This window comes from Ursus maritimus, unplaced genomic scaffold (genome assembly GCF_017311325.1).
Source record: "Ursus maritimus isolate PB19 unplaced genomic scaffold, ASM1731132v1 scaffold_27, whole genome shotgun sequence".
Classification (NCBI taxonomy): domain Eukaryota; kingdom Metazoa; phylum Chordata; class Mammalia; order Carnivora; family Ursidae; genus Ursus; species Ursus maritimus.
The window spans coordinates 16,097,323-16,120,800 of record NW_024425230.1 but is presented as its reverse complement, the minus strand read 5'-3'; the positions used below and the strand labels follow the sequence as shown (position 1 = coordinate 16,120,800).

The 23,478-nt window shown below is 51.2% G+C and overlaps 1 protein-coding gene across 3 annotated transcripts in view; it reads left to right on the top strand.

Moving 5' to 3' along the window:
* The window catches only part of SLCO3A1 (solute carrier organic anion transporter family member 3A1), a 295,788-nt gene that overhangs the window by 230,225 nt on the left and 42,085 nt on the right, over positions 1 to 23,478 (top strand). For all 3 annotated transcript variants that reach the window (XM_040642752.1, XM_040642753.1, XM_040642751.1), the window contains exons 5-7: positions 14,252 to 14,416; positions 19,405 to 19,603; positions 21,835 to 21,973. In XM_040642752.1, coding sequence (XP_040498686.1) covers positions 14,252 to 14,416; positions 19,405 to 19,603; positions 21,835 to 21,973 — 503 coding nt within the window. The remainder of the gene's footprint in view (positions 1 to 14,251; positions 14,417 to 19,404; positions 19,604 to 21,834; positions 21,974 to 23,478) is intronic.

Sequence of the window (23,478 nt, the reverse complement as noted above, 5' to 3'; positions counted from 1 at the left end):
GTGGCCAGTTGAGAAACTGGCTGAAAGTCTCTTTACCGAGCTTTTGGATGACAAGGAGCACTTTCTCTGGAGATGCTTGAGAGCCATGCGGAGGAGCTCAGCACAGTCCCTGCGCTCCAGTGCCCACTCTGTTCTTCACTAGAACTGGGATCGTTAACTTCTCCACGCCTCATTTCCACAAGTGTACAGTTGTAATAGCGTTCCTAAGTGACAGTGGGGCCGTGAGAATTAAAGCACTGCCTGCAGAAGACTGTCTGCTAATAGTGCCNNNGAAGAACTTGTGCGAATTCCCAGAAGAGACTAATTAATAATCTAATGTTATGTCCGAACCCATGTTCCGCGATCGTTTCTACCAGAGTAGAAATTTGGAGCTGTCCATAGAAGGTCTTCAAAGTCGTCCTCTCTCTAAGTTCCAGAATGCAAGGGTAGAAGAAGGCCACGCACTTTGCGTCCTCGGGGGTTGCCTTGGCTTGGACCCCCAGGAGTTCATGCTTAATAGAAGAGCTCCCCACCCACCCAAACAGCCAGGCAGAGGGCGATGCCTACTGCGCCCCTGATAGCACAGGTGGTCGCACAGAGTGTCCCAGTGACCAGATGTGCAGGAGTAAACGGGGCTGGCCCCAGTGGGCCTTGCAGGGGACACCCTGGACCAGAGTGGTGGCAGCATTTCTGGGTCTTTCTTTGTCCAAGGGTGATTGCAAGAGCTCCGATTGCAAGAGCTGCAGCAGTAATCTCTTGTCTTTCATCCCTGGGGATGAAAAGATATAATTGCACCATCAAAGTACTCACCATCCAGTGTAGGGACAGACCAGCAAGCCAGCGAAGGCAGCCCGACGTGGAAGGGAGGTTATGGATGTACAACAGACAGGCAGGGCAGAGCCCGCGTCTTGGGTCGGACGCTGAGGGAGGTCACATCTTCAGAATTCGTGGGTGATGATTCAGTTGCTCATTAACCCACTTGTTCAGCGTGTACTGAGATCTTGTTAGGCTCCAGGGATGCAGTGGTAACCCAGGCAGCTTATATTCTGGAGCTTGGGTTGTAGCCGTAGGGGGTGGGAGGGCATACAACAGGTGGGATTGAAGCAACGGCAGGGTGAGTGTTGGACGTGCCGTGGCTGGGCGGACAAGCCCACAGTTGAGTAGTTGGGTCTGAGACTCTGAGTCATAACGATCATAAGTTGTAGCCTGGGTAGGTACCTGGGCTCTACTTCTAATAATTAATGATTTTTAATTAGAATTAGCAATTCCTAGAGGCAGTAGGTCTATTAATGGACCTAAAGAATGTCCCAGCAGGAAAGGAAGGCAGTGTGTCTAGAAGACTCCCCAGGAGCCAGAGTCCAGTGACGTGAGCTATTATGCTAATAAACACATCTTACATGCGTCAGCACACGGATGGGGGTGGGGGGACATGGTGGTTTACATCCTTCGTTTTTCCACATGAGACCATGTTTTTGCCACGTGGACATTTCCACCAAAAGCACCATGTGGTGTCACCTGGTGCTCCCAAATTCTTTCTCCAAATTGCAGCCTTGAAAGCCCCCGAGGTCTCCAGGTCGTGTGCTGCGTATTTATGGATACAGATAAGCTGAGCAGCATTGTGTATGGCGGAATTAACATTGCTCTAAAAATATCTATGTTGCGATTTCTCATCTGTTTCATTTGAGTTTGCAAACGGGTTTCTTCTTTGGCCACCGGTCCGCGTCCCCGGCCATTCTCTACAGATGGGGAACGTTCCTGAGAAGAGCACCTGTTCCTTCCTCCACCCTGCTGGGACTGAGACAGCCTCCCCCGCTCCTGGGAGAGCAGAGGGGCTGTTCCGACCCAGCTCAGCCACTTCCTAACCCTGCAACCTTGGCCGCGTTGCTTAATTCCCCCTTGGCTTTAACCTATGGTGTCTGGTTGATATTGTCACTTATTCCTGTTCATAGATGAGGAAACCAAGCTCTGGTGATCTAGGACTTAAGGCCTGTGGCTTACTTTTCAGAGCACTCTCCCCCAACATGTGGGCTTCGAAGGTCTCTTTCCAACAAAGTTGGCCATCATTGGGTTTGACACTCTTATAAGAAGAAGAGAGACAGAAAGCCCAGAGTGTTCTGTAACTGTGTACAGAAGCTGTCACTGCTTGCACAGCCCAGAAGTCCCCATCTTGTAGTGACTGTCACATAACTCTTTAACAAAGCAGGCAGCAGGCAAACAAATGCTTGGGTTTGTTAAACTCCAGTACCTTCCCGGCTGGGAGTCTGCAAACCCAGGACATGTTTTTGCATCGTAGTTGTGCCACCAGATAGCTTTTTCTTTGTGCCCTGGCTCGAAAGCCCCTCTTCCCCAACCCTGTTCTTCAGAGCCTTTTGCGGATTCCTCTTTCAGGACACACCCCGCCCCCTCTCATCCCTCTTCTGTGTCTGGTGCTGTGGGGGGGAGGACAGCACCACGTGGCCTCCAGAATCTAGATGCTCCGAGTTTGCAGAACAGTTTGCGCAAGTCTAGACGCAGAGAGAGGAACTCGGGGGACTGTTGCAGACATATGCACAGTGTGATCACCGGCTAGTCCGTGAGCTCTCACATCCGTAGTTGGCGCCTTATTTGGAAATCATCTCCGGTGTCCCCTGCCCTAGAGGGGCTGCGATGGTTGGGATCCAGGCTCCTCCAGTAGCCATGCGCTGTGCGCCGTCCCCCTCATGCTGTCTGGTTCCTTCAACACATCAGCACTCTCCTTTTGTTCCGTCCTCTGCCTGGAACACGCTTCCACTCTGGGTCCGCTCCTGGGCTAGACTCGGTCCCCCCCTTCCAAGGAATCCCTCCGTACAGCCCCGCTGTGCCCGTGTCCCCCCACGGCCAGAGTTGGGTTAGCTGCGTTCCTCTCTCACCCACACAGCCCCTGCAAAGCACCTGTTTCCCACCACCTGGCAGCTTCTCAGCTTGTCTGCCTCTGCCCAGACCTTGTGGGTTCTCCAAGGCCAAAGCTTTCGTGCATCTTTTTCTTTCCACAGCACAGTGCCTGGCACGTAGGCGCTATGAGTTTAACGAACGAATAAATATTTTCTTGCCAGCACGCACGCATACACGCTAGCAGCGAACATCAGTTTTCCACGGACATTAATCCCCCCAACCCTATGAGGCATTGGTACCGTTTTGCAGAGAAGTCAATTTGAGGCTTGGAGATTTGAAAGGAAAGGTGTTTGAACCCTGGCAAGGGCCCCAGAGCCTGTCTTCTCCACCACAGCATTCTGCCACATCTTGGGGCCATAAATGAAATCTCTTAAAGGAAAAGTGGGGTCAGCAGGGGCTCGCTGACTTCAGAGTGTACTTAAATTCCAGCTGCTGGTTGCAACGGCACCAGGGTACCCTAAAACAGTGGGTCTTCTGGATGAGGCTACAGGCTAAAAGGGAGGGAGGAACCCATTCCCGACAAGTGTCGGCTCGTCCCGGCCCTCTGATGGGCTCTCTAGCAGGGATGAGTGTGACTGTTCCAGAGGTTTAAAATCTGCAGGGAGGGCCCTGCCTTTGATCACTGGACGAGAAGAACAGTCAAAGCTGAGCACTCTTGTTTCTGCGCACTTCACGCTGGCTGCCAAGTGGCCTCTTCCTGTCCCAGAAAAAGATAGCTGCCCCGGGTGACAGCAGGGAAGAGCCTAGCCGGCGGGGCTTGGGTGGGCCTTCAGGCTCAGGGTCTTAAACACCACCCCCAATCTGCGGAGGCCGGTGTAAGAGTTCCCAGCTCTTGCGGGGACCTCCCACTGGGCCCCCACAGTCCAGCTGATGAGGGAGTGGTACTGCTCTCCATGCCAACCATCCCGCACAGCGCTCGGGGTTCGACCACGTTTCCAGGTTGTCACTGCTGTGGAGGATGCTGCTGGGACCAGGCACAGGTCTCCGGACGCCGGATCCCGAGCTCTCTCCACCACGTGTCCCTCGGGGATCCACTGGACCGTTCACGAATGGACTGAGGAGGGAAAGGGGAGTCAGCCTGGGGCCGACTGAACCAAGACCCTTCCTGTGTTGGAGAAACGGAGAAACCACCCCTTTCTCTGCTCCTCTTGCTCCCTTTTCACGGGAGGAAATGCAGTGCCCCGTTCCAGAGGACCTTCACGTGCAGGGGTGGTGAAATCTGCCTGGGTTATTACCCTCTCCACCCTCCTGCCCTCCTCATGCCATCCGTCCCTGGGTTCTGCCAATTTAACCACCTGAATCGCTCTCCAGCCTGGTCCGGTGTCTCCTGCCCTCAGTCTGCCCTCACCCCGCCGGTCTGTCTGCACACGATGCTGGTGTCTGGGTACATCTGATCCCGTGGCCACCTCCCGCTTAAAGGGACAGAGGTGGAGCCCTTCACGGGGCCTCCCAGTGGTGCTATTCTGCCCCTCCAGCCTCTTCTCACACCGTGCCACCCTGCCCTTCCACACCAGCCTCACCTCCCCACTGCCTTCAGCCCCCTGGGTTCCCCAGGCTCCCTCGCTCCCTTGGGAACTTGCTGTTCCCTCAGCTGGAATTCTGATCCCATCATCAGGCGTCAGCTCACAACCATGTCCCCGAGGACATTTCTCTGCCCCACAAGGCACGTTGCTGTCCGTGCCACGGTCATGATGTTACCGTCATGGGAATGATGGTTCTCTGACTCCGTCCCTGAGCCCCACGTGGGCAGCGACTGCCTCTGTGGGCCCTCCCGCTCTTGTCCATAGGTGCTCGGTACATATTTGATAAATGGAGGGATGCACAGATCACTGGACGTGCACTGCCAAGCCCAGCACAGTTTGCTGCTTTCCTTCAAGCTGTCCTCACCCCCAAACCCTTCCCAGAGTTTGGGCCTGGGTCTGACCCATCTGCGGACACAGACTCCTCAGGAGATCCCTCTGTGCTGAGTGCCACGGCTTGCCCCCAGGTGACCTGCTCATGTGGGGAGGGGCTGCTGGCCCAGCTGCTCGGGCTGACTTGCCCTGGTGACTCTGGGCTGTGTGAGTCCCCTGGCAGGTGTCTGGGTCTGGGACAGGGTGCACACTCATCCCCACTGTTCCTCTTGGAACCCGGCTCATGCCTCTGGCTTCAACTCAGCCAGACCTCCTCCATCCTCTGCCAGCAAGCGGCCCGTTTCTGCCACATTTTCCTTAATGACAGGCCTGTGCCTTTCAGCGTCATGTTCTTGTGAGGAGCCTGGCGACCTGAGAGCCCTTTTTCGGCAGGCTCGATGGCTGAGTGCTTTTTATCGCACCATTTGTCTTCAGAACTGTGCTCTCCCCTCGTGTGGATTCTGCGTTAAAATCTTCTTGATTCCATGGCCAGGGAAACCATCTGCCCTCCCAAATGCTTGGAGCCCTGCACCAGGCTGCAGTTCATATGTTGTCATGTGTGTAGGTTCCCAGGACCTGTCTGGCCACTGGCATGTTCTTACCAGCATTGGTGGACAATGTGCTGGGGTGTTATGTCTGTGAATAGGCCACAGGTGATTTCAGCAAAGGACTGAGATTGCACAGGGGAGGGAACCTCGCCCAATGCCTGGCATACCGTGGCTACCCCAGGAGTGTCGTTTGAATGAAGGAGGGAAGGAAGGAAACAACTAGAGGACAACGTTTCCCTATGGGGGTTCCTTGCAACAGGAGTCCTCGGAGATGCTCAGGGAAAAATGAATCAATGGGGGGAGGGAGGAAGGGTCACACAGCCAAATAAGCTTGAGGAAATGTCTCTATACCATGTGATCCTCTTGGAGAGCCATATGGTATATTCGAGTATTAAAAGCCCTTGGAAGGCCGGCTCTAAGGAAAGCTGGCTGGCATTGTTTTACCCCATGTGACCCCCAGAACTCTCTTGTTCATGTGAACTCTTCGGGCATTTAGGACGGGTTGCTAGAGTGCTGGACAGAAGGTGGTGGGGATCACGGGAGATTCAGAGGGATGTACGGAATCCACAGGGAGGCCTCGAAGACAGGTGCATGAAGCACGTAGCATTTCAGGCCAGTCTGGAAGGATGAGCGGGACCCCATGGATGGAGGGAGGAGAAGGGCTCCCGGGCTGGGGGGCAGGTGCGAACAGAAGCAGGGGACAGAACTGCCCAAGGTGGGGATGGGAGAGAGACATCTGGTTTGGGGGAATGGGATTTAGAAAAGGTCGCGGTAGAGGCAGGCTGGTGCCCGGTCCTGCAACCTAGCAGCGTTCCTGGCACCTGAGGCCACCCAGGAAGACTTTAGTAAAATCGTGAATGAATTTTGGAGGGCATTGGCATTGCTCTTCTCAAGTGTGTGGTCTTTATGAGTCATTGTTTCCCAACTAGGGGTTTGAGTCAGCATCCACCCCAGGGGGTTTCCTGAAACACACCCGTGCTTGGGTCACACCCCTAAAAATTCTGATTCCATGAGTCTAGTGGGGAAGAGGGAGGTAGTCCAGGCACCTGGATGTCTTTAAATTTCCTAGGCGATTCTAAGTGAACCCTTCGTTGAAAACAAATATGAGAGGTGGTGGGAGTCCTTTGGGGGGTTTCCCTCAGAGCTGTTTCTGCAACAGTTGCCCGTAAGATAAAATGTGGGGAGGAGACCCACTCATGAAATAAGCTTGGGACACTCCGTGACGTGGCCCATTGGGAGGTTCATAAATGGCATCAGCACATTAAAGGCTCTGAGAAGGTCTGCTGCAAACCCAGGCCTGCAGGAGATAGCACTAGGGAGCCTAGGCTTTGAGACGGGCGTTGGTGTCAGCTTGGGTGCTGAAATTCACAATTTCTTTTCTGAGCGTTGCTCTTTGTCTTTCCAGCAGTGCCTTTTCCTATGGGTAGAGTTTTCGTGAATGCTCGATGCAGTCAGCCCAGCCACCACTGAGGTGGCAAACTGTGCTCCCAGACAAGGTACCTGGGGGCTGGCATGAGGTTACAAAAGTGGCATTCTGCTTACGAGAAGCTCTTTCTCTCTTTAGTCCTTTTCTGCCTGCCACCTCTGGCTGGGAAAGACACAACAGTTGGATCTGAAAGAGAGCTTGCTGCTTGCCAGGCTGCTTTCTCTGTCTCGGCCATCCTGTGTTTCGGACTTCACACCCCCGGGGGTCACCAATCCAGAACTGCAAGAGCTAGCCCTGCTTCTGGGGGTGTCTGGGCTCAAAGCAGCTAATGGTTGCCCCCGCTGCTCTTTTTCTCTTGGGGCTTCTTGGCAGTATTATACGGAGCTGGGGATTTTAAAAAAAGAATCAGGAGATCTGTCTGGCTCGGGGTTCCCCTCGCTGATCCACACCCATCTGACACGTGGCTTTCGGTGTAAATGCTCGTTTCCTGTGCTGATGGCTTCTGGTTTGTTCCCTCGAACCATGACCTTCTCTCTGTGAGGGACATGTCACCTTCAGCCTGTTCCCGAGGATTTGTCTCACAGCTGGCAATGAGAGGGTGCCAGGGAGCTCCCCTGGGTCCCTCGACAGCCCAGAACAGAGACTGGGGGATGGTCTTATCTGCAGCAACAAGATCACAGGGAGCCCGAGGCAGCCGGTCTGGGGCCAGTGCACGGTAGACACTCCCTTCCAGATGCTTCCCAGCACCACAGGCTTCCCTTCCCACCCAGGCTTTTCCCCACCGCTCTCCAGGGGAACGATGCAGATACCTCTAGAATCAGCAGGGGAAATGGCCACATTTGCAAAGCATTCCCACTTCGATCGTGGCCCACGAGCCTGTGGAACGTGGCCCATGGTGTGATCACGAACTGGTCCCTGTCTCCACAGTTAATGTTTCTTAAGAGACTGTGACAGTTACCTTCAGAGACTGCAATTTGTTTATTTATTGAATTCTTTAATCCTTCTTACATCGATGAAGCCTCTGCTCTCGCCGGGCACCGTGCCCACGGCTCTGCATGCAGGTGGCTCCATATGGGAGAGACAGGAAGACCCAGGCGAGGGTGTCCAGGACATGTCAGTGCAATGATGACAGGCTGTACCCGGCAAGGGGTGGGGGGGACCAGCTTGGTGGCTGCCAGACATTCGTGCCGTGCCAGGAAACGTCCTGCTTCCTAGGAGTCACCCACCTTACTTTAATCTCGCGCCTCCATGGTGATGTTTTTCCATATCTTTGTTACTACTTCCTTCCTCTTCCATTTGGTTCTGGTCGTGACCCGAAGGCTATGATGTATCTCCCCCCCCCCCCCCCCCCGCCCCGTCCTGCTCCTTCCGCCTCTCTGCTCTCTTCTGCTCTTGGCTCCTGTGCATTGGGAAGCGCTTCCTGACGACTTAGTGTTCAGAAAGACACCGTTCCGTTGATCCAAGTCCCCATCCAGAAACCCGCAGATTGGGCGGTGGGTTCTCGAGTGCAGGCAGACCTGAGTTATGCATTCTGGGAGCCTGGGTTTTTCAGCCGTTCAAGGAAGCTTTGGTCTCCTCGTGTCTGAAATGCGACAGTAAGACTGTCCCTGTTGTAATAGCTGTGGGATGACACGAGGGACCCTTAACACGGGGCCCATCTGATGCTGGTTGTCCTGCAAACATCAGCTGTCACTGTCATAATTATCAAGCTGTCGCACACACTGGCTTCATCTCCCCTTCTTGGGAGCATTAACCGTAGTGTATTGACAACAATGTTATTAAAGAAAAAAAAGGTCAAGGCCAATTTCAGTAGAGAGCCTGAGGGCTGAAATATCTCCGAGTCAAGTGCAATACAATCAAGCCTCACGGTGAGCACTTCCCAGGGCACCTCCAGTTCTCGGGAAGGGGGGGATCGACAATGACTTGTGCCCCTGACCCCCTGACCCCTCCAGCCCTCTGCAGGCGGTCATCTCTGTCCTTGGGAAGCCAGTGGCTCCAGCGGCAGCTCCCAGGAGCTCCGCTCACCTACCCCGTCTCCTCCCAGCTCTGCTTACTCACCATGTCTGCTCCCACACAGGCATTCTTACAGCAGGTCTGACGTCCTCCCAGCTCAAGGGCTCGTTCCCTAACGTAGCCAACAAGTGCTTCTATGAGATTAATTATCATCGTGCTCATCTTACCTGGGTGCCAGAAGCACTGGGTCACATGCTCTGCATTCGTGGGTCTTGTTTAATCTTTGCAACAATCTGTGAGACGGAGTCATGTGCTCTGGGCCCAGACCTACTCAGTCTTGAAGATAGAATTCAGGTCCCAGTGACCTGGCTTCTTAAACCAGGTCCTCGTTTTATACAACCTTGCTCAAACTTTTTTTGCAGCACAGGACTCCTCCCCTCTGAGCTCTGCAAGCCTTTCTTTCTCTCGTTTCCCTCCCTGTCTTACCTCTCCTCCTCCAAAGAACAAGAACTAAACCCATGAATCATTTTCCCCAGCCCCAGTGGGAATTTTTGTATTCTTTCTAAGCATTACCAGGAGTGGTCTCTGCAGACTCCGTCCTCTGACCAAGAGCAGAGCTTCTGAGAACCCAACCGGAACAACACCCTGTTTCTGAGCACACTCTGGGGCAGCAGGTAGCACGGTTCGAGTTTTTGCTGTGCTTCCCTAACCGTGGGACCACCCTGTGCCTCAGTTTCCTTGCCTGTAAACAGCCCCAAGATCACGGGTTTGTCGTGAGGATTATGTGGTTTGATGTGTTAGTGGTCAGAACGGTACTTGACACCCAGGTCACGCTCTGTCCACGTCAGTTCTCACACCTTCTCCAAACCTGCCTTTCTCCCTCCTGGACCACCTACACATTTTTAAGAAATCTCAATCCTGCAGGAAGGTCTTCCAAAGACAGCAATGGAAAACCTGTTTTCCCTGAAAAACTCTCCCCCGCTGCTCTTTGCCACTTTGTGCCAGCCTGCCGGTGACACACCGGGCTCCCGATGAGAGGGGAAGTCTTCCCCAGCTGGTGGGGCCGCATGGTGCGAGCCAGCCCGCCTCCGACCCCAGCTCCCAGCTTCTGAGGCTAAATCAGTAGGTGGGAAGTCATTGGCTAAGGGGAACCATGGGTGTTCAGTGGCCTGGTGTGGCCGTGGTTCATCAGTTTCTGTTTGTCTGGGCCACCTCATTAGCTGCTTCCTCCTTGGAAGGTTAGAATTTTATGGGTTTAACAACCCATTTGAATGAAAAAGCTTGAAATACGGGGATAGCCGCAGGTTCAAGCTAATTAATACCCCCTTTCAAATTGGGGCGTTGGAGGGAAGGCTGAACCTTTGAAAAGGAATCTTTGGAGAGGACTCCAAGTCATCGCAATAAAACCTAGGAAGGAAGGGAAGAACCTGGGAGCAAAATAGCTGAACGCAAGAGGAATCTGTCATTTCTGGCAGCGAATCGGCCTGATAGAGGGGAAAAAAAGAATGTTCTTCATGCAAATAAGGTCCACTGCAGCTTCCCTGGGCCTTGAGTCAGATGGTCCTCAGAACTAATGATGTTCACATCTAATTCAACATGAAATTAGTCATTAGATATTAAGACAAAAGCAGGCAGGCTCTCCTGTCTCAACAAAGCATCTTCCCCAGGGAAGTGGAATTATCGCTGGAATAATTAGAACGGCTGCTGAAGTATGAAAACAGTCCGTTAACCGGGGTTGCCTTTGTTGAGACGTGCCCCCCCCTTCCCCCAAATCAATCGTGATGGCCATGACCAAGGACAGGGAGATGCCGAGACCCAAGGAATGGGATCAAGCTTAAATCCTCTTGGCACCATTTCTGCTGAGCCAGACAGCACCAAAGTTCCCGGTTGGAGGATGCGGTTTTATTTGTGAGCAAGCATGGCTATCGTGCGCCTTTCTAGGGTCCCCGTCTGAATGGTCTGCATCCTAACAGATGAAGGTATGGCAGACGATCGTTTCTGGAATGCCCCCAACCTGCCTACTGATTGTTGGCGGTGTTTCCAGAGTTCAGATATCTTAATTCCAAAAGAGCACAGTGATGGAGCTCCGGTGTTTTTATCTGCCAAAACACTAACAGCTGAGGGCTTTGACGTGAACTCATTACCAGGAGGGGCTGTGGTCACCTGATGTGATCCATAGCCGTCCCTCTACAGTGTGGAGTGACACAGCCAGTCCCTTATCACGGGTACATTACACTGTCACAGCGTGCCACACACTATAGCAAATCAGCCTTCACTCTTTAACACGATTTAGGATGATGGAGTCTTAACGTTCAATGGGCTTTTGTGTTTAAAGACGGAAACCAGGGGCACCTGGGTGGCTCAGTTGGTTAGGCGACAGCCTTCGGCTCAGGTCATGATCCTGGAGTCCTGGAATCGAGTCCCACATCGGGCTCCCTGCTCAGCAGGGGAGTCTGCTTCTCCCTCTGACCCTCCCCACTCTCGTTCTCACTCTCTCTCAAATGAATAAAACCTTTTTAAAAAATTTAAAAAAGATAGAAACCACATTACCCTCTGTTTACGCCCAATGTATTCATCACCTGTGTTTTTTTTAGCTGTCCACGTTCTTAAACATTATACAGTCAACAGGCCTCTAAATATTTGTACGATTCCTAAAAAATAATGTGGATTTAATGAAGGAAAATTTCTCAACATTTAAACATAGATTTTTAAGTGTAACCACTTTTATTTTTTTTTTTTTAAGATTTTATTTATTTATCAGAGAAAGAGAGCACAAGCAGGGGGAGTGGCAGGCGGAGGGAGAAACAGGCTCCCCACTGAGCAGGGAGCCCAATGCGGGGCTTGATCCCAGGACCCCGGGATCGGGACCTGAGCCACAGGCAAACACTTAACAGACTGAGCCACCCAGGCGCCCCTAAGTGTAACCACCTTTAGGCATTTATTTGAACTGACATTTCTAAAAAAGTCAGATGATCTTAAACACTTAAGACCCTGCAAAAATAAATAAATAAACAAAACACATGTAAAGACCAGCACATTTGCCAAAAAAAAAAAAAAAGTATAAATGAGTGAATACCATAGATTTAAAGTTTCTGGGGTTTTGTGTCACGTGTGTGTGCGTGCTTGCACATGGTTATGTCATCCAAGAGTTACCTGCCTTCAGTAAATTTTGTGAGAAACCATGACAGAAAAGCAGAGGCCAGACATCTCTGGTCGTTACTTAGTTGGGATGTAAGATCGGGTTGCCCGGCCCACAGTGATTCTGAGCTTCTTGTCCCCTGACTCAGTTCATTCCCGTAACTGCGTTCCTTTTATCACATCAGAGGATCTTTAAGTCCCTCTCTTTAGGTTTTCTTTTTTTTTTTATTAAGATTTTATTTATTTATTTGACAGAGAGAGAGCACAAGCAGGGGGAGTGGGAGAGGAGGAAGCAGACTCCCCGCTGAGCAGGGAGCCTGATGTGGGGCTCAATCCCAGGACCCTGGGATCATAACCTGAGCAGAAGGCAGACCCTTAATGACGGAGCCACCCAGGCACCCCGTGTGGGAGTTAGGTTTTCATTTTTGAAACTTGCTATCTTTCACGGAAATGATAAATTTTGAGCTGTGTGTATCTGCCATGTGCTGACCATTGTTCTGCCATTTTGATGTATTGAGCTTGTCTGTTACCATTATTAAAAACTTATGTATCCCCTATTATTATTTTATTCTAATTAGCTGGGCCATTTAGAGGTTTCATCTCCTAGGAGATGAGAACTGAGCCTGTGTAATGAGCTCTCTTCTTTCGGACAGCTGGCTAATTCATCACCTTGGAATGCAGAGTTAGACTCCCTGATCACCTGTTTATTTTGTATGACCATGGGTACCTACTGGTTTTTCCTAGACTTAGAATAATACTTGCTCCATCTGGGACTCCGTTTTATCTTTTCTGTTTACACAGGTGTAAAGTAGACCACATGCCAGATATTCCATATCATTATGATTACGGAAGAACAGGCTTCCCCTAACTGTAGTCCCTGGCACGTCACTTTTTGCCTTATCTGCTTACCACCTGTACCGTTATTTACATAAGACTTCTCTTTAAATAACTTTAAATCTTCTTGTTTTAACCTGGCATCGTTTTAAGCTACGAGAGCCATGAAACCACACATTTGATGTATCAGTTACATTTCAGTTGAGTTTTTTGTAAGTACACATGAAAATAATGGCGTAAATATCGAAGCCACAGGGTTGTCCTGGTTTCTGTCCCTGCAGAGCCCCTTTGCATACTGCCAAGATGTGTCATTATACCACAGTTGAGGAGACCTAGTGGAAGACCAGATACCAAGAATTCTAATCATTGGAAATATCCAAATAGTGTGATTGCGTTCAAAGGATTAAAAAAATAAAACACACAATGAATCTCACATTTTTTAAAGCATCAGTGAAAGTGGGGGATCTTAAGTGGTTTACGAAACCACGTACTTCCAGAAAAATAGAGTATAATCAAATATGATCGAAATGTATGACCTCAACAAGAGCTGTTTTCCGGCCCTGGTGGTACTTAATATGGTCCACCCACCCTCAGTTCTCGCCCGGGCCTGGGGCACCAGGCTGGGTGAGCAGCTGCTTCAAGGTGGGACTGGGTGGTGGGAAAAGACCATCTGAGGACGAGGGAAGTGATGCAGGGAAGATCTGGGGGCAGAGCATGGCAGGCGAGGGAAGAGCCCCTGGTGCAAAGCCTTAGGTGGGGAGGACCCATATCAGGCAAGAAAGCAGGAGCAGGCAGGCTGGACTGGAGGGAGAGGGAGTGTGGCCGGAAGTGCCATCAGATTGCTAAGGGGCAGACCTGGGCCATCGGGCCATCTGGGAGTTTTGAGCAGGAAATTGACTTGAGTTGATCCCACTGGCTACCATGTTGGGAATGATCAGATCAAGAGTGAAAACTGAGACCCCAGTTGGGTCACTCTGGGAATCCCCCACATGAGAGCTTATGGAAGCTTTTGCCAAGGAGGTAGCCCTAGACTGGTGAGAAGAGGTGGGGTTTGATTCAGCATGTGTATGTGTATATAGAGGCACTAGAATTCAAGTTTTTTCTTAAAGCCTGTTAAGATAAATATATTTTCTTAACACACATATAGAGTTCTAAACATTTATCTTGGGTCTTTGGATATATATGCTTAGATATACTGATATAGCGTAATTTGTAATATATAATTTTATTTTTTCCTTGGAGAAACAAACCCCAAACTCTTTTTTTGGGGAGGATGGAAATAATTCTTCATTGCTTATGAAATATTTTCGTGCTTCCAGTAAACTAGGAAAAGGCACAAGATAGTCTCTCCTGTTATAGTAGTTCTCAGTATAATTGTCAGAATATCCGCATGTATTTTAAAGCCAGAGTTTTCACACTGTGGGTGACTTACATGTTCTAGGTTTCAGCCTGAGCCGCTGGGTGACTCCCGATGCTGTTTACTGAGATGGGCAGACGTGTGTCAGGAAGGGACTCTGGGGCAGGAGGCCCGGAAGTGCAGTGTGTGACCCTCTGCTTCTGTCTCCCTGCAGTGATCCCGAAGGTCACCAAGCACCTGCTCTCAAACCCCGTGTTCACCTGCATCATCCTGGCCGCCTGCATGGAGATCGCCGTGGTGGCCGGCTTCGCTGCCTTCTTGGGGAAGTACCTGGAGCAGCAGTTTAATCTTACCACCTCTTCTGCCAACCAGCTGCTCGGTGAGTCTGCTCCTCCAGCCCCCCGGGAGGGCAGAGGGCTGCTGTCATGCAGGTGCCACACTAAGAACTTACCGAGGCCCACTGGAGAAAGAGCCCAGACCCTGCTGCTCCGACAGCAGCAGTATTCTTGGAGTCTCTGTGCAGAAGAGTCTATTCTTGCAGTAAAATTTGCTGAAGGGATGTGATAAGAAAGAGCTAAAATATAAAAGGTACATAAGAAGCATGACAGGCCAGGAGATCAGTAGATTGGTGTGAACTGCAGAATTTGGGGGAAGATAGGATGAAGGAAAAGGGGAATCGAGATACATCCTGAAAGGTTAGCAAGCTTTGGTCAGGCACAAGAAAAGTGAGAATATTCTTGGCAGGATGAAACGCATAGTCAGCAAATATAGAACTTGGAAGCCATACACCCTCCCCCTGACCCCTGCCCATGGCAGACATAATTAATGGATCACAGCACTCCTTCTCTCCAAGCGCAAGCACGGCTTTACCATCCTTCTCAGTAAGAGACCACGGCATCTGCTTCCACTGTTTGGAGGTGGCATGGTAAGGAAAACCAATTTGCCCTCGTGAGAAGCAGCATTACTTATGGGGAGTTAGGAAAGTGGCCTCATGACCAACAAGGGAGATGGAAGAGTCAAGAAGGACACCCAGGTTTCTGGCTTCGACGGCTGGTGGCACCATTTCTGAAACCTGAAAACAGCAGAGAAGAATCAGGTCCACGGGGGAGATGATGAGATTGTATTTGAAGTAACTGAGTATGAGATGCCCATGTTGGGTCTCCACGGTGTCCAGGACTGATGGGGGCTCAGGGAGGAGACCCCACTGGGAAATAGAGGTTCGGTTGCATCAGTGGAGGACATGGGAGTGGAAGTTATGTAGCAAGGAAGTGAATTGGAAAAGAAGAGTAAAGTCCCAACGAAGAGGAAACACAGGAGTCCGAGAGGGAGTCAGAAAGAAATCCACAGGTCACGGGAGTCAAGGAAGAGAGGGTTCCAAGGAGGAAGCAGGCAGCAGCGCATGTGTGCACGCACGATGAGGGCTATGGCGTCTCCATTAGATGCAACCACCAGGATGTCCTTGAACCTGTGTTAGAGCCGTGTCTGAGATGTGGCAGTGGGGAGCCTGTGCTCCTTGTGGGAGGGAGTAGTCTGTGGCTGCAGGACACTTTCCTGAAGCTCAGCCGTGGAGCAGAGGAGAGGGGCCATGGCAGGTGGGTGGTGTGGAGGGGGAGCAGAGGAGATGGTGCGTTGCTAGGAAACATGAGCCCTTTGCTTAATGGAGGGAAAAAAGCCGGCCGAAGGGGATTTGCAGGAAAGAGAGGGATGGGAGTGGACAGCTCTGGACAGAAGAGCTCCTAGGTCCCGCCAGTGCAGAGGAGGAGAGAGGCGTGAGTCTGGCCACTGGGACGACAGCCGGTATGACCCTGCATTTGAGAGAGAGCTCCAGCCCCATGAATTACCTTCTCTGGTAAGGAGGGGGTCAAGATCATCTGCGGAGAGGAATGGCCTCCTTCAACACTGCCTGTTTCTTCACCTGACGGCCAATTAGCAAACGCAAAGGCGCTAAGCTATCACGAGTCATCAGGAAAGCACATGTTAAAGGCACCCTGAGATTCCACTGCGAATCCACTGGACTGATGCACCAAGAGTTCGTGAGGGTGTGGAGCAACCGGAGCCCTCGGGCGCAGCAGGTGGAAGTGCCCAGCGGTGTGAGCGCTTCGGACAGCTCTCGGGCAGCGCCTGTGAAAGCATATTTTTACGCTGGGGTCCGTCCGTTCCACTTCTGGGCATAGACCCAACGGAAACGAATGTTTAAGTCCACTCCTTTAGATCCGCATATGTAACTGCGTTCAGAGCAGCCTGGCGCATAGTGACCCCAACTGGATACAGCCCAGACATCTGTCAACGGGAGGATGGGTAAATAAATTATGGAATGTTCATACAGTGCTACCCCACAGCATGAGAAAGCAAGCATTTTCATACCTGCCTCAATGTGGAGGAATCTGACAGAGTTGAAAGACGTCAGGCACAAAAGAGGACATAGTTATATGAGTTTAAAGAAGGAAAAGTTAATTGAAGTGATAGAGGCCATGATGATGGGAACTGTCTTTCTGGGAGGGGGAGGCGGGCAGCCACCGGGGTACCTTCCTGGGCTGCTGGAAATGTTCTAAGCTTGATCTGAGTGTGGTTATTGGGGTGTATATGGATGCAGGGATTCATCGGCTGTTCCCTTAAGCTTTGTACACTTCCCAGGACATCATGTATCTCAATTAAAAAAAAAAAAAACTCACTATGATGATGATGCGGCTGGATCATAGCGTCTCCTTAGGAACTGCTAGGCTAGCACAGCCCAATTTTTTTTTTTTTTTTTTTTTTTTTTTTTTTTTTTTTTTTTTTTTGCTAATAATGCTTTACCATCCGTTTTTACGTGAAGTGTCCCTTCTAAGAGGTATTAGCAAAGTGCAGGCAGCCCTCTGGTACCTGCCTGGCAGAGAGAGGGTAAAGTGGATCTCTTTATAATTAAAGTCATAACTTCTTAGTTATACCTGGGGTGTCTCTGGTTTCACCCTCCAGCAGCCTCCACATTTCTGTGCTGCTGTTCTTAACGTTCTCATGACATTTGCACATTTGCTTCGACGTTGGGGCTGTGTTCTATTTCAGAACAGTTTCTATCGACAAACAAATCAATAGTCTTCAGGGCAGAAGGTCAAAAAAACAATCTCTCCTTCTTGCACCTGTTTCTTTCCCAGTGACTGTCTGTCAGAGTGCTTGGCAGGGGAGGACCTTCTCCTGCCATGCAGAGAGGCCACCTGCTGGCCCATCTGTCAGTCCGTCTGTCCGACAGTCCACGCAGGTGACATGCATGCATGGCCTCTCCCTGTGTCCTGCTTGGGGTCTTGCTCTCATCAGCATGGACCCTGGAGGGTTGGCTGCAACAGGAGCTGTCACTGGGCATTCAGGGAACAGAGACGGACCCCGGGAGTGCCAGGCAAGGCTTGCATCAGAAAGCGCTCAGCTCCTGCAGACCCAGGGCATGGGGACCATGCAGTCACCCTGGGGCATCAGCACAGGGCTCTGGGCCATCCTGGAAGTCATCAACAAACGGGGCAGAGTCCGGAGAAGAGCAACACAGATGATTAGGTGCTGATGGCATGGATTTATGCGTGGTTTTATGCGTGCAGATAAGAAGGGCTCAATCTGCATAGGTTAACATAATGAGAACAGAGTTTCGGGGAAGTTCTCATCACTGAATGCCAAGGCTGCACACGCATCAGGGAGGAAGAGAGCAGCCTGATGATGGGTTGGGAGAAAAGGCGCCGAAAGCCTATTATTGCCATAGTTACCGGCCTCACCAGGTGATGCTCCCCACAGTCTCTGCTAGGAAATGAAACAAAGCACAGGCCTGTTCTCTGGGCGTGGGCAGGTCTTCACCAGTGTTCGTGCATGCAGATCCAGGCTGCTCGTCATTTCATCCATCCTGAAAAGAAGCCTTGAGTGCCCACTCCGTGCTGGGCACAGGGAACCATGCTGGACTGAACAGGACGGAAAAGGCTCTTGTGCTAGGGGCAGCTGCATTTCAGGAGGGGTAGAGTGGACAAGAAACAAGACCAAAAATGAATAAGGCAGCTTCAGATAGTGGGGAGAGCTGTGAAGATAATAAAATGGGGTGAGGAATGACGGGGAGCCCCTGGGTGGAGTATAGGACCACTCTTCCTGGTGTGGTCTGGGAAGGCATCTCCAAAGGGGGTACAGGGCCAGCCAAGGAGAGACACAGTACAAGGATGTCCCAGGAGAAGGACCAGCAGGTGCAACGCCTGGGGGTCTGAATGGGTTTGGCTTGTTCCAGAGAGAGAAAGGAGGAGCCGTGGGCCAGGGGTGAGCAGAGAGGGGCACGTGGGGACCAAGAAGATCATTTCTGTACCAAAACCGGAGAAAACCAAGCATAGGTATTCCAAGAGCGTCAGAAAATACAGAGATATCATATGTTTTATTTAAATGTGACTTATGCTATTTTCTTGCAGAGCTCAGGTTTCCTGATTATGTTTTTCTTCCCCTAATATTAAAATTAATTTGCATTCCCTTAGCACATAACAGCTGGTTGATGTAGTCGATTGACCTAGAGGTCTGTTGACTGGCAAGGAGGAGACAGCCTAGACTGGGAAATTGGCCATGCACGGTCTACACGGTGGATAAATGATGCAGAGTAATTTAAAGCTGAGTTTTAGATGAAGCAAATCAGACCAGAGCAAAGCCAAATGAGAGATTGGAACCCTAGGATCATTCGGTCCTTCTAAAATTCCATGAGTCTCTGAGAATCAGAAATAGCAGGTTTATGGTCCCTGCTGCCTTACAGATAGCTCTGTTTATAAGAGAGGGGGAAATTTTTATGCCAATTACCAAGAGCTACAAAACATATCGATTGGACAGATGCTCCTTCCCGAGAGGTCTGGGAGCAGGTTAAAATGTTGTCTCCATGAGCTGGTGAATTCTGGGACCTTTGTTTAAACAGCCACCAGACCCTTCCATGAAGCCCTCCTGGGCTAATGAGGAAAGGGGAGAAAATCCCCAAATGATCTTGAGTCCCCTTTCCCACATCCCCTCAAAAATGCACAGAGAGCCCATGATGGTCACTTCCCAAAAATGCACGTGCGTGTTCCCAGTCTGTCTGTCTCTTGGTCGTTCCCACGCCAGCTGTGTCTTTCCCATGAGGATGCCTTACTTAGCAAGATGGGCGTATATATTTGGACTCCCAATTACTGAGTGTTTCCACGTCCGTCTCCCCCAGTTTTCTGTTGAGTTCCCAGACGGCAGAAATAAGGCCCTGCATGGAGACCTGGAGACAGCCTGGAGGAGAGGGCACTGCAGTGGGGTCACTGGGAATTTGGCCTGTGCAGGGCTCGGCCCCCCGGCCTGACAGCCATCTGTCTGCGTGGACTGGCCCTGCCTCCCCTGCTAACAGTCCCCGCCCCTCTGTGTCTCTCCCAGGGATGACGGCAATCCCGTGTGCCTGCCTGGGCATCTTCTTGGGCGGTCTCCTGGTGAAGAAGCTCAGTCTTTCTGCCCTCGGGGCCATTCGGATGGCCATGCTCGTCAACCTGGTGTCCACAGCTTGTTACGTCTCCTTCCTCTTCCTGGGCTGTGACACAGGCCCCGTGGCCGGGGTTACTGTTCCCTATGGAAACACGTAAGTCCTGGACGTGTCTGCTTCCACCCCTGCCTGCCCGGGGAGGCCTGGACTCTTTCTCCATGGCAGGGTCACGGAGCCAGCTTTGGTCCCGAGTAGTGACCATGAATGGGGGGTTCAGTGATGCCTCTGTGCCTTCCTCCCGGGGTTGAAGAGTCAACATGGACCTTTTGGGTGGAGAGCTCAGACCAGTCCACTCAGTGGGACGCCCAGGGGAGACCATCAGAAATTCACTCCCCACAGTACTCCTATTAGCATTTTTGGCATCTGACTTTAGGAACAATTGAAGATAGAAAACACAGATGAATTTTATCTTAAAATTCAACTTTTTTTTTTTTTTTTTTTGCGGGGGGTGGGGAAGAGAGAGAGAGAAGTGGGGGAAGGAGCAGAGGGAGAGAAAATCTTGGGCAGGCTCCACACCCAGTGCTGAGCCTGATGCGGGGTTCAATCTCACGACCCTGAGATGAAATCAGGAGTAGGACATTCAACCACCTGAGCCACCTAGGTGCCCCCTAAAATTCAGCTTTAAATGAAAGACAGGAGAGATTTCAATCATTCCGGAAATTATCAGAAGCTATCATTAGGCTTCCATAGTAATTACAGGGTCTCGCCCAGAGTAGGTATTGATAAGTATGGGAGGGAGAAGAGGGTGGATAATAAAAGAAAAGAGGGAGAAGGGAAGGAAGCTGGTTCTTATGGGACACCTTGTTTCTAGTTATCGTCCCAAGGCTTTGACTTAGAATCCAGTCAGAACTGCCCCAGAGGAAATTATGGAGAGCGCTTTCGTGTCCAGCGTCAACAGCTGTCCCCTTTTCTGCGTGAGACTCTGAAGCTGCTTGGGGATCAGTCTGGAGCATCAGGGCTGCAGCAGAGTCAACCTGCAGGATACCAGTTCCTCCTCACACCAGTCTCCTCCTCCAGGCAGGCCATCGGGCTTTCTCCTGTAGTCCTGTATCCAGAAGATACAGGAGAGCCGGGCTTATCTGCCCCCCGACAAGGTCAAGCAGGCTGAATGGGAGAACACAGGCGGGGGCAGTTGTCCGTACATCCATGCACAGCCCAGGCACTGTGTGCCCCTCCATCCCTGAGACCATCACCATGGCCTCTTCTGCCCCCCAGCCCAGCCCCATTTCCTCCCTCTCCCCAGTGTGGCACCTTCTGGTGTGTGCTTGCCATAAATAACAGCATTTGGAGGGAACGACCGCCAGCCTTCTGTTCCAGCTCTCAAGTAGTAAACTGGTAGTGCTTCAAAGCACAGGGTCTTACGATAATGAAGATCTTCATTAAAAAAGAAAAAAAAAAAGCTCAGAGCCTACAGTCCAACTGCCAGCTCCGCCCAAATTGGTAGAGCTCCAGTCGCCACCCTCCCCACCCCTGCTTTCCCCATGTACACGTTAGATATATACTCGGACAGGCGACTCAGCCTCGCTCTGCCTCCGTTTCCTTCTCTGTCAACCCCACGGGTCACACTGAGAATAAGTACAATATTACAGGCAGTAGCGTGAACAGTGCCCGGCACATAAATTGTCAGATATCACCGTCATCCTCATTACTAGGAAGTGCTCTGAACCCGAGGAGGCTCCCCTGAAAATAACGGTGCTGGGAAGAGACGCTTCCTCTCTTACAGAGCTAAAAACACCCACTCCATCCTTTTCCCCTTCGCAGTTTGCGTGCTCTAGGTAATTGTGCCTTTAATGGTACAAAAGGAAATTTAAAATAACTCGTGTTATTTTTCTCAGGAAGTCGAATCAATCAAACAGACGGAGTTATCGAATCCAGTCTAGGGGTAGCGGTGTGCGAAGCATCACGAGGCTTGCCGCCTGCTGGGGGGAGGGATGAAAGAGAGACGAGGGCTGACCCAAGGAGGGGAGAAGTCAGTGTCCAGCTGTGCCCGCGGGTGATGTTGGGCCAGAGAAGGGGGAGCGGGCTGAGGCTGGAGGAATCATGAGCAGCAGCATGGAGGAGGTGGCCCTGAGCTGAGCCTGGGCTGCCATCAGCCTGGAGGGCACACTGGTGCAAATAATAAAGAAGAGGCCCCTTCCGTGTCTGGTACCACGGTGCACGGCTCTCCGCGGTGGCGCTGGGCGGGTCCTTGCAGGACAGGGAGGGGTGAGACTGAAGGAGGAGAAGGAAGGGGTGCCGGCCCAGCAGAGGGTGGAAGGCTGTCACTGGGGAGATCCAATACAAGTTGCCCTTCCTCTGATGGGTTCCGTGTTTCCTCTCTGTTCCAGCTCAGCCCCTGGCTCGGCCCTGGACCCCTACTCGCCCTGCAATAAAAACTGTGAATGCCAAACCGACTCCTTCACTCCAGTGTGTGGGGCAGACGGCATCACCTACCTGTCGGCCTGCTTTGCCGGCTGCAACAGCACGGTATTGGTGATTTTCTGGAGGGGTGGGCTGGGGCAGGGGACTCGGGAGCCAGAGTAGCTTAAAACCCATGGCCAGGGACAGCAGGAGGCAACCACATGCGTTCTGTTGTGTGCCTGCATCGTGACTTTTGCTCAGACTCCACCACGCTGTGGCGGAGGGTCCTCTGTCAGCAGGCGGGGAGGATGCCAGATCATTCAGGCCTTCCTGCTAACTCAAATAGGTTTCCAAAAAGTGTCATGGAGCCATGAAAGTAAAAATTTCAAAGGAAGCTATATGCACGGAGCCAGAGGAAAAAGATTCTGGTTCAAGGCGCTCACCACGGGTATCCGTGAAGCAGCCTGATTCTACGGGTAATGAGCTCCCCATCAACAGAAGTATGCTAGAAAACCATTGATCAGAGACGACTTCTTCCAAGCCTGAGACTGACACTAACCTCTTCCTTACTTAGTTCTCTTCACCTTTTTATTCTCAACTAGATCCCTCTCCCACCTTTTTCCATCCCCCACTAAACTTTGTTTTGTTTTGCTTTTTGGTTTTTTGGGTTTTGGGGGTTTTGTTTGTTTTTCCTTCTCAACGTGAATTGTCCAATTGGCTATCAGCCTACATACAGTTTTCCATGTGCTCTTCGTGAAAACGTGATGCTAAGGGACTGGTCGAGTCACACTGATCCTCCCTTCCAGGTGTGTCTCACACCTGCCTGTCTTCTGCATCCACATCCCCACCGCCCTGGTGTGTGGGCCCTCCTCATATCTCCCTTAGACCAGAGTGGTAGTTGCCTAACTGGCCTCACTGCTTAGGGTGGCCCCGTTCTGGTCCATCTTCTGTACTGCAGCCAAAATGACTTGTGAAACACTGCAAAGGACCCCTTCTCGTGCTACCCTGTCACCTACAAGATAAGATCTAGGCACTGCACTGGCTTTGTATGTGTCTTCAGCACACGTCCATCCTCGGCCACTCTCTTCAGCTCTACTTGCTTCTCGTTTGTGATATTCAGCGTCCCCTCCACCACAGATGTCTTTGCATCCTTCTCTCTCCATTTAGACAACTCACCTGTCCATACCCTCCTCGAATTACCCCTTCTCTGCGAAGCCATCGCTTCCCTTCTTTATCTTTGGTGTTCTTGCCTCTGCAGTTCTTGGCACCTGTCTCCGCGGGAGGCTGCTTGCTCATTTCACTCCACTGATCTGCTAAAAGTATCTGTCATCTGCTCTGATCTGTGAGTTTCCCGAGTGAGGGCTGGCATCTAGAAGTGCTCCAGAAATGTCCAGGAATGTCTAGATGAGGAGAAAGACGAGAAGAAGAGCTGAGTGGCTGCTTTAAAGGAAGTTGGAGTTGTAATTATTTGTTTCTCCTTTTCCTATTCTGTGTCTTTGGGGAGCGGCAATTTCTCTGAAAGAAAAAAAATCGATCACTTATTTTCATCTCCAAAGATTTCATTTTTCTTTGCTTTTAACATTTAGATTCCTGGCCAGTTATTAACATTTTTCTGTAGAGAAAATAAATCG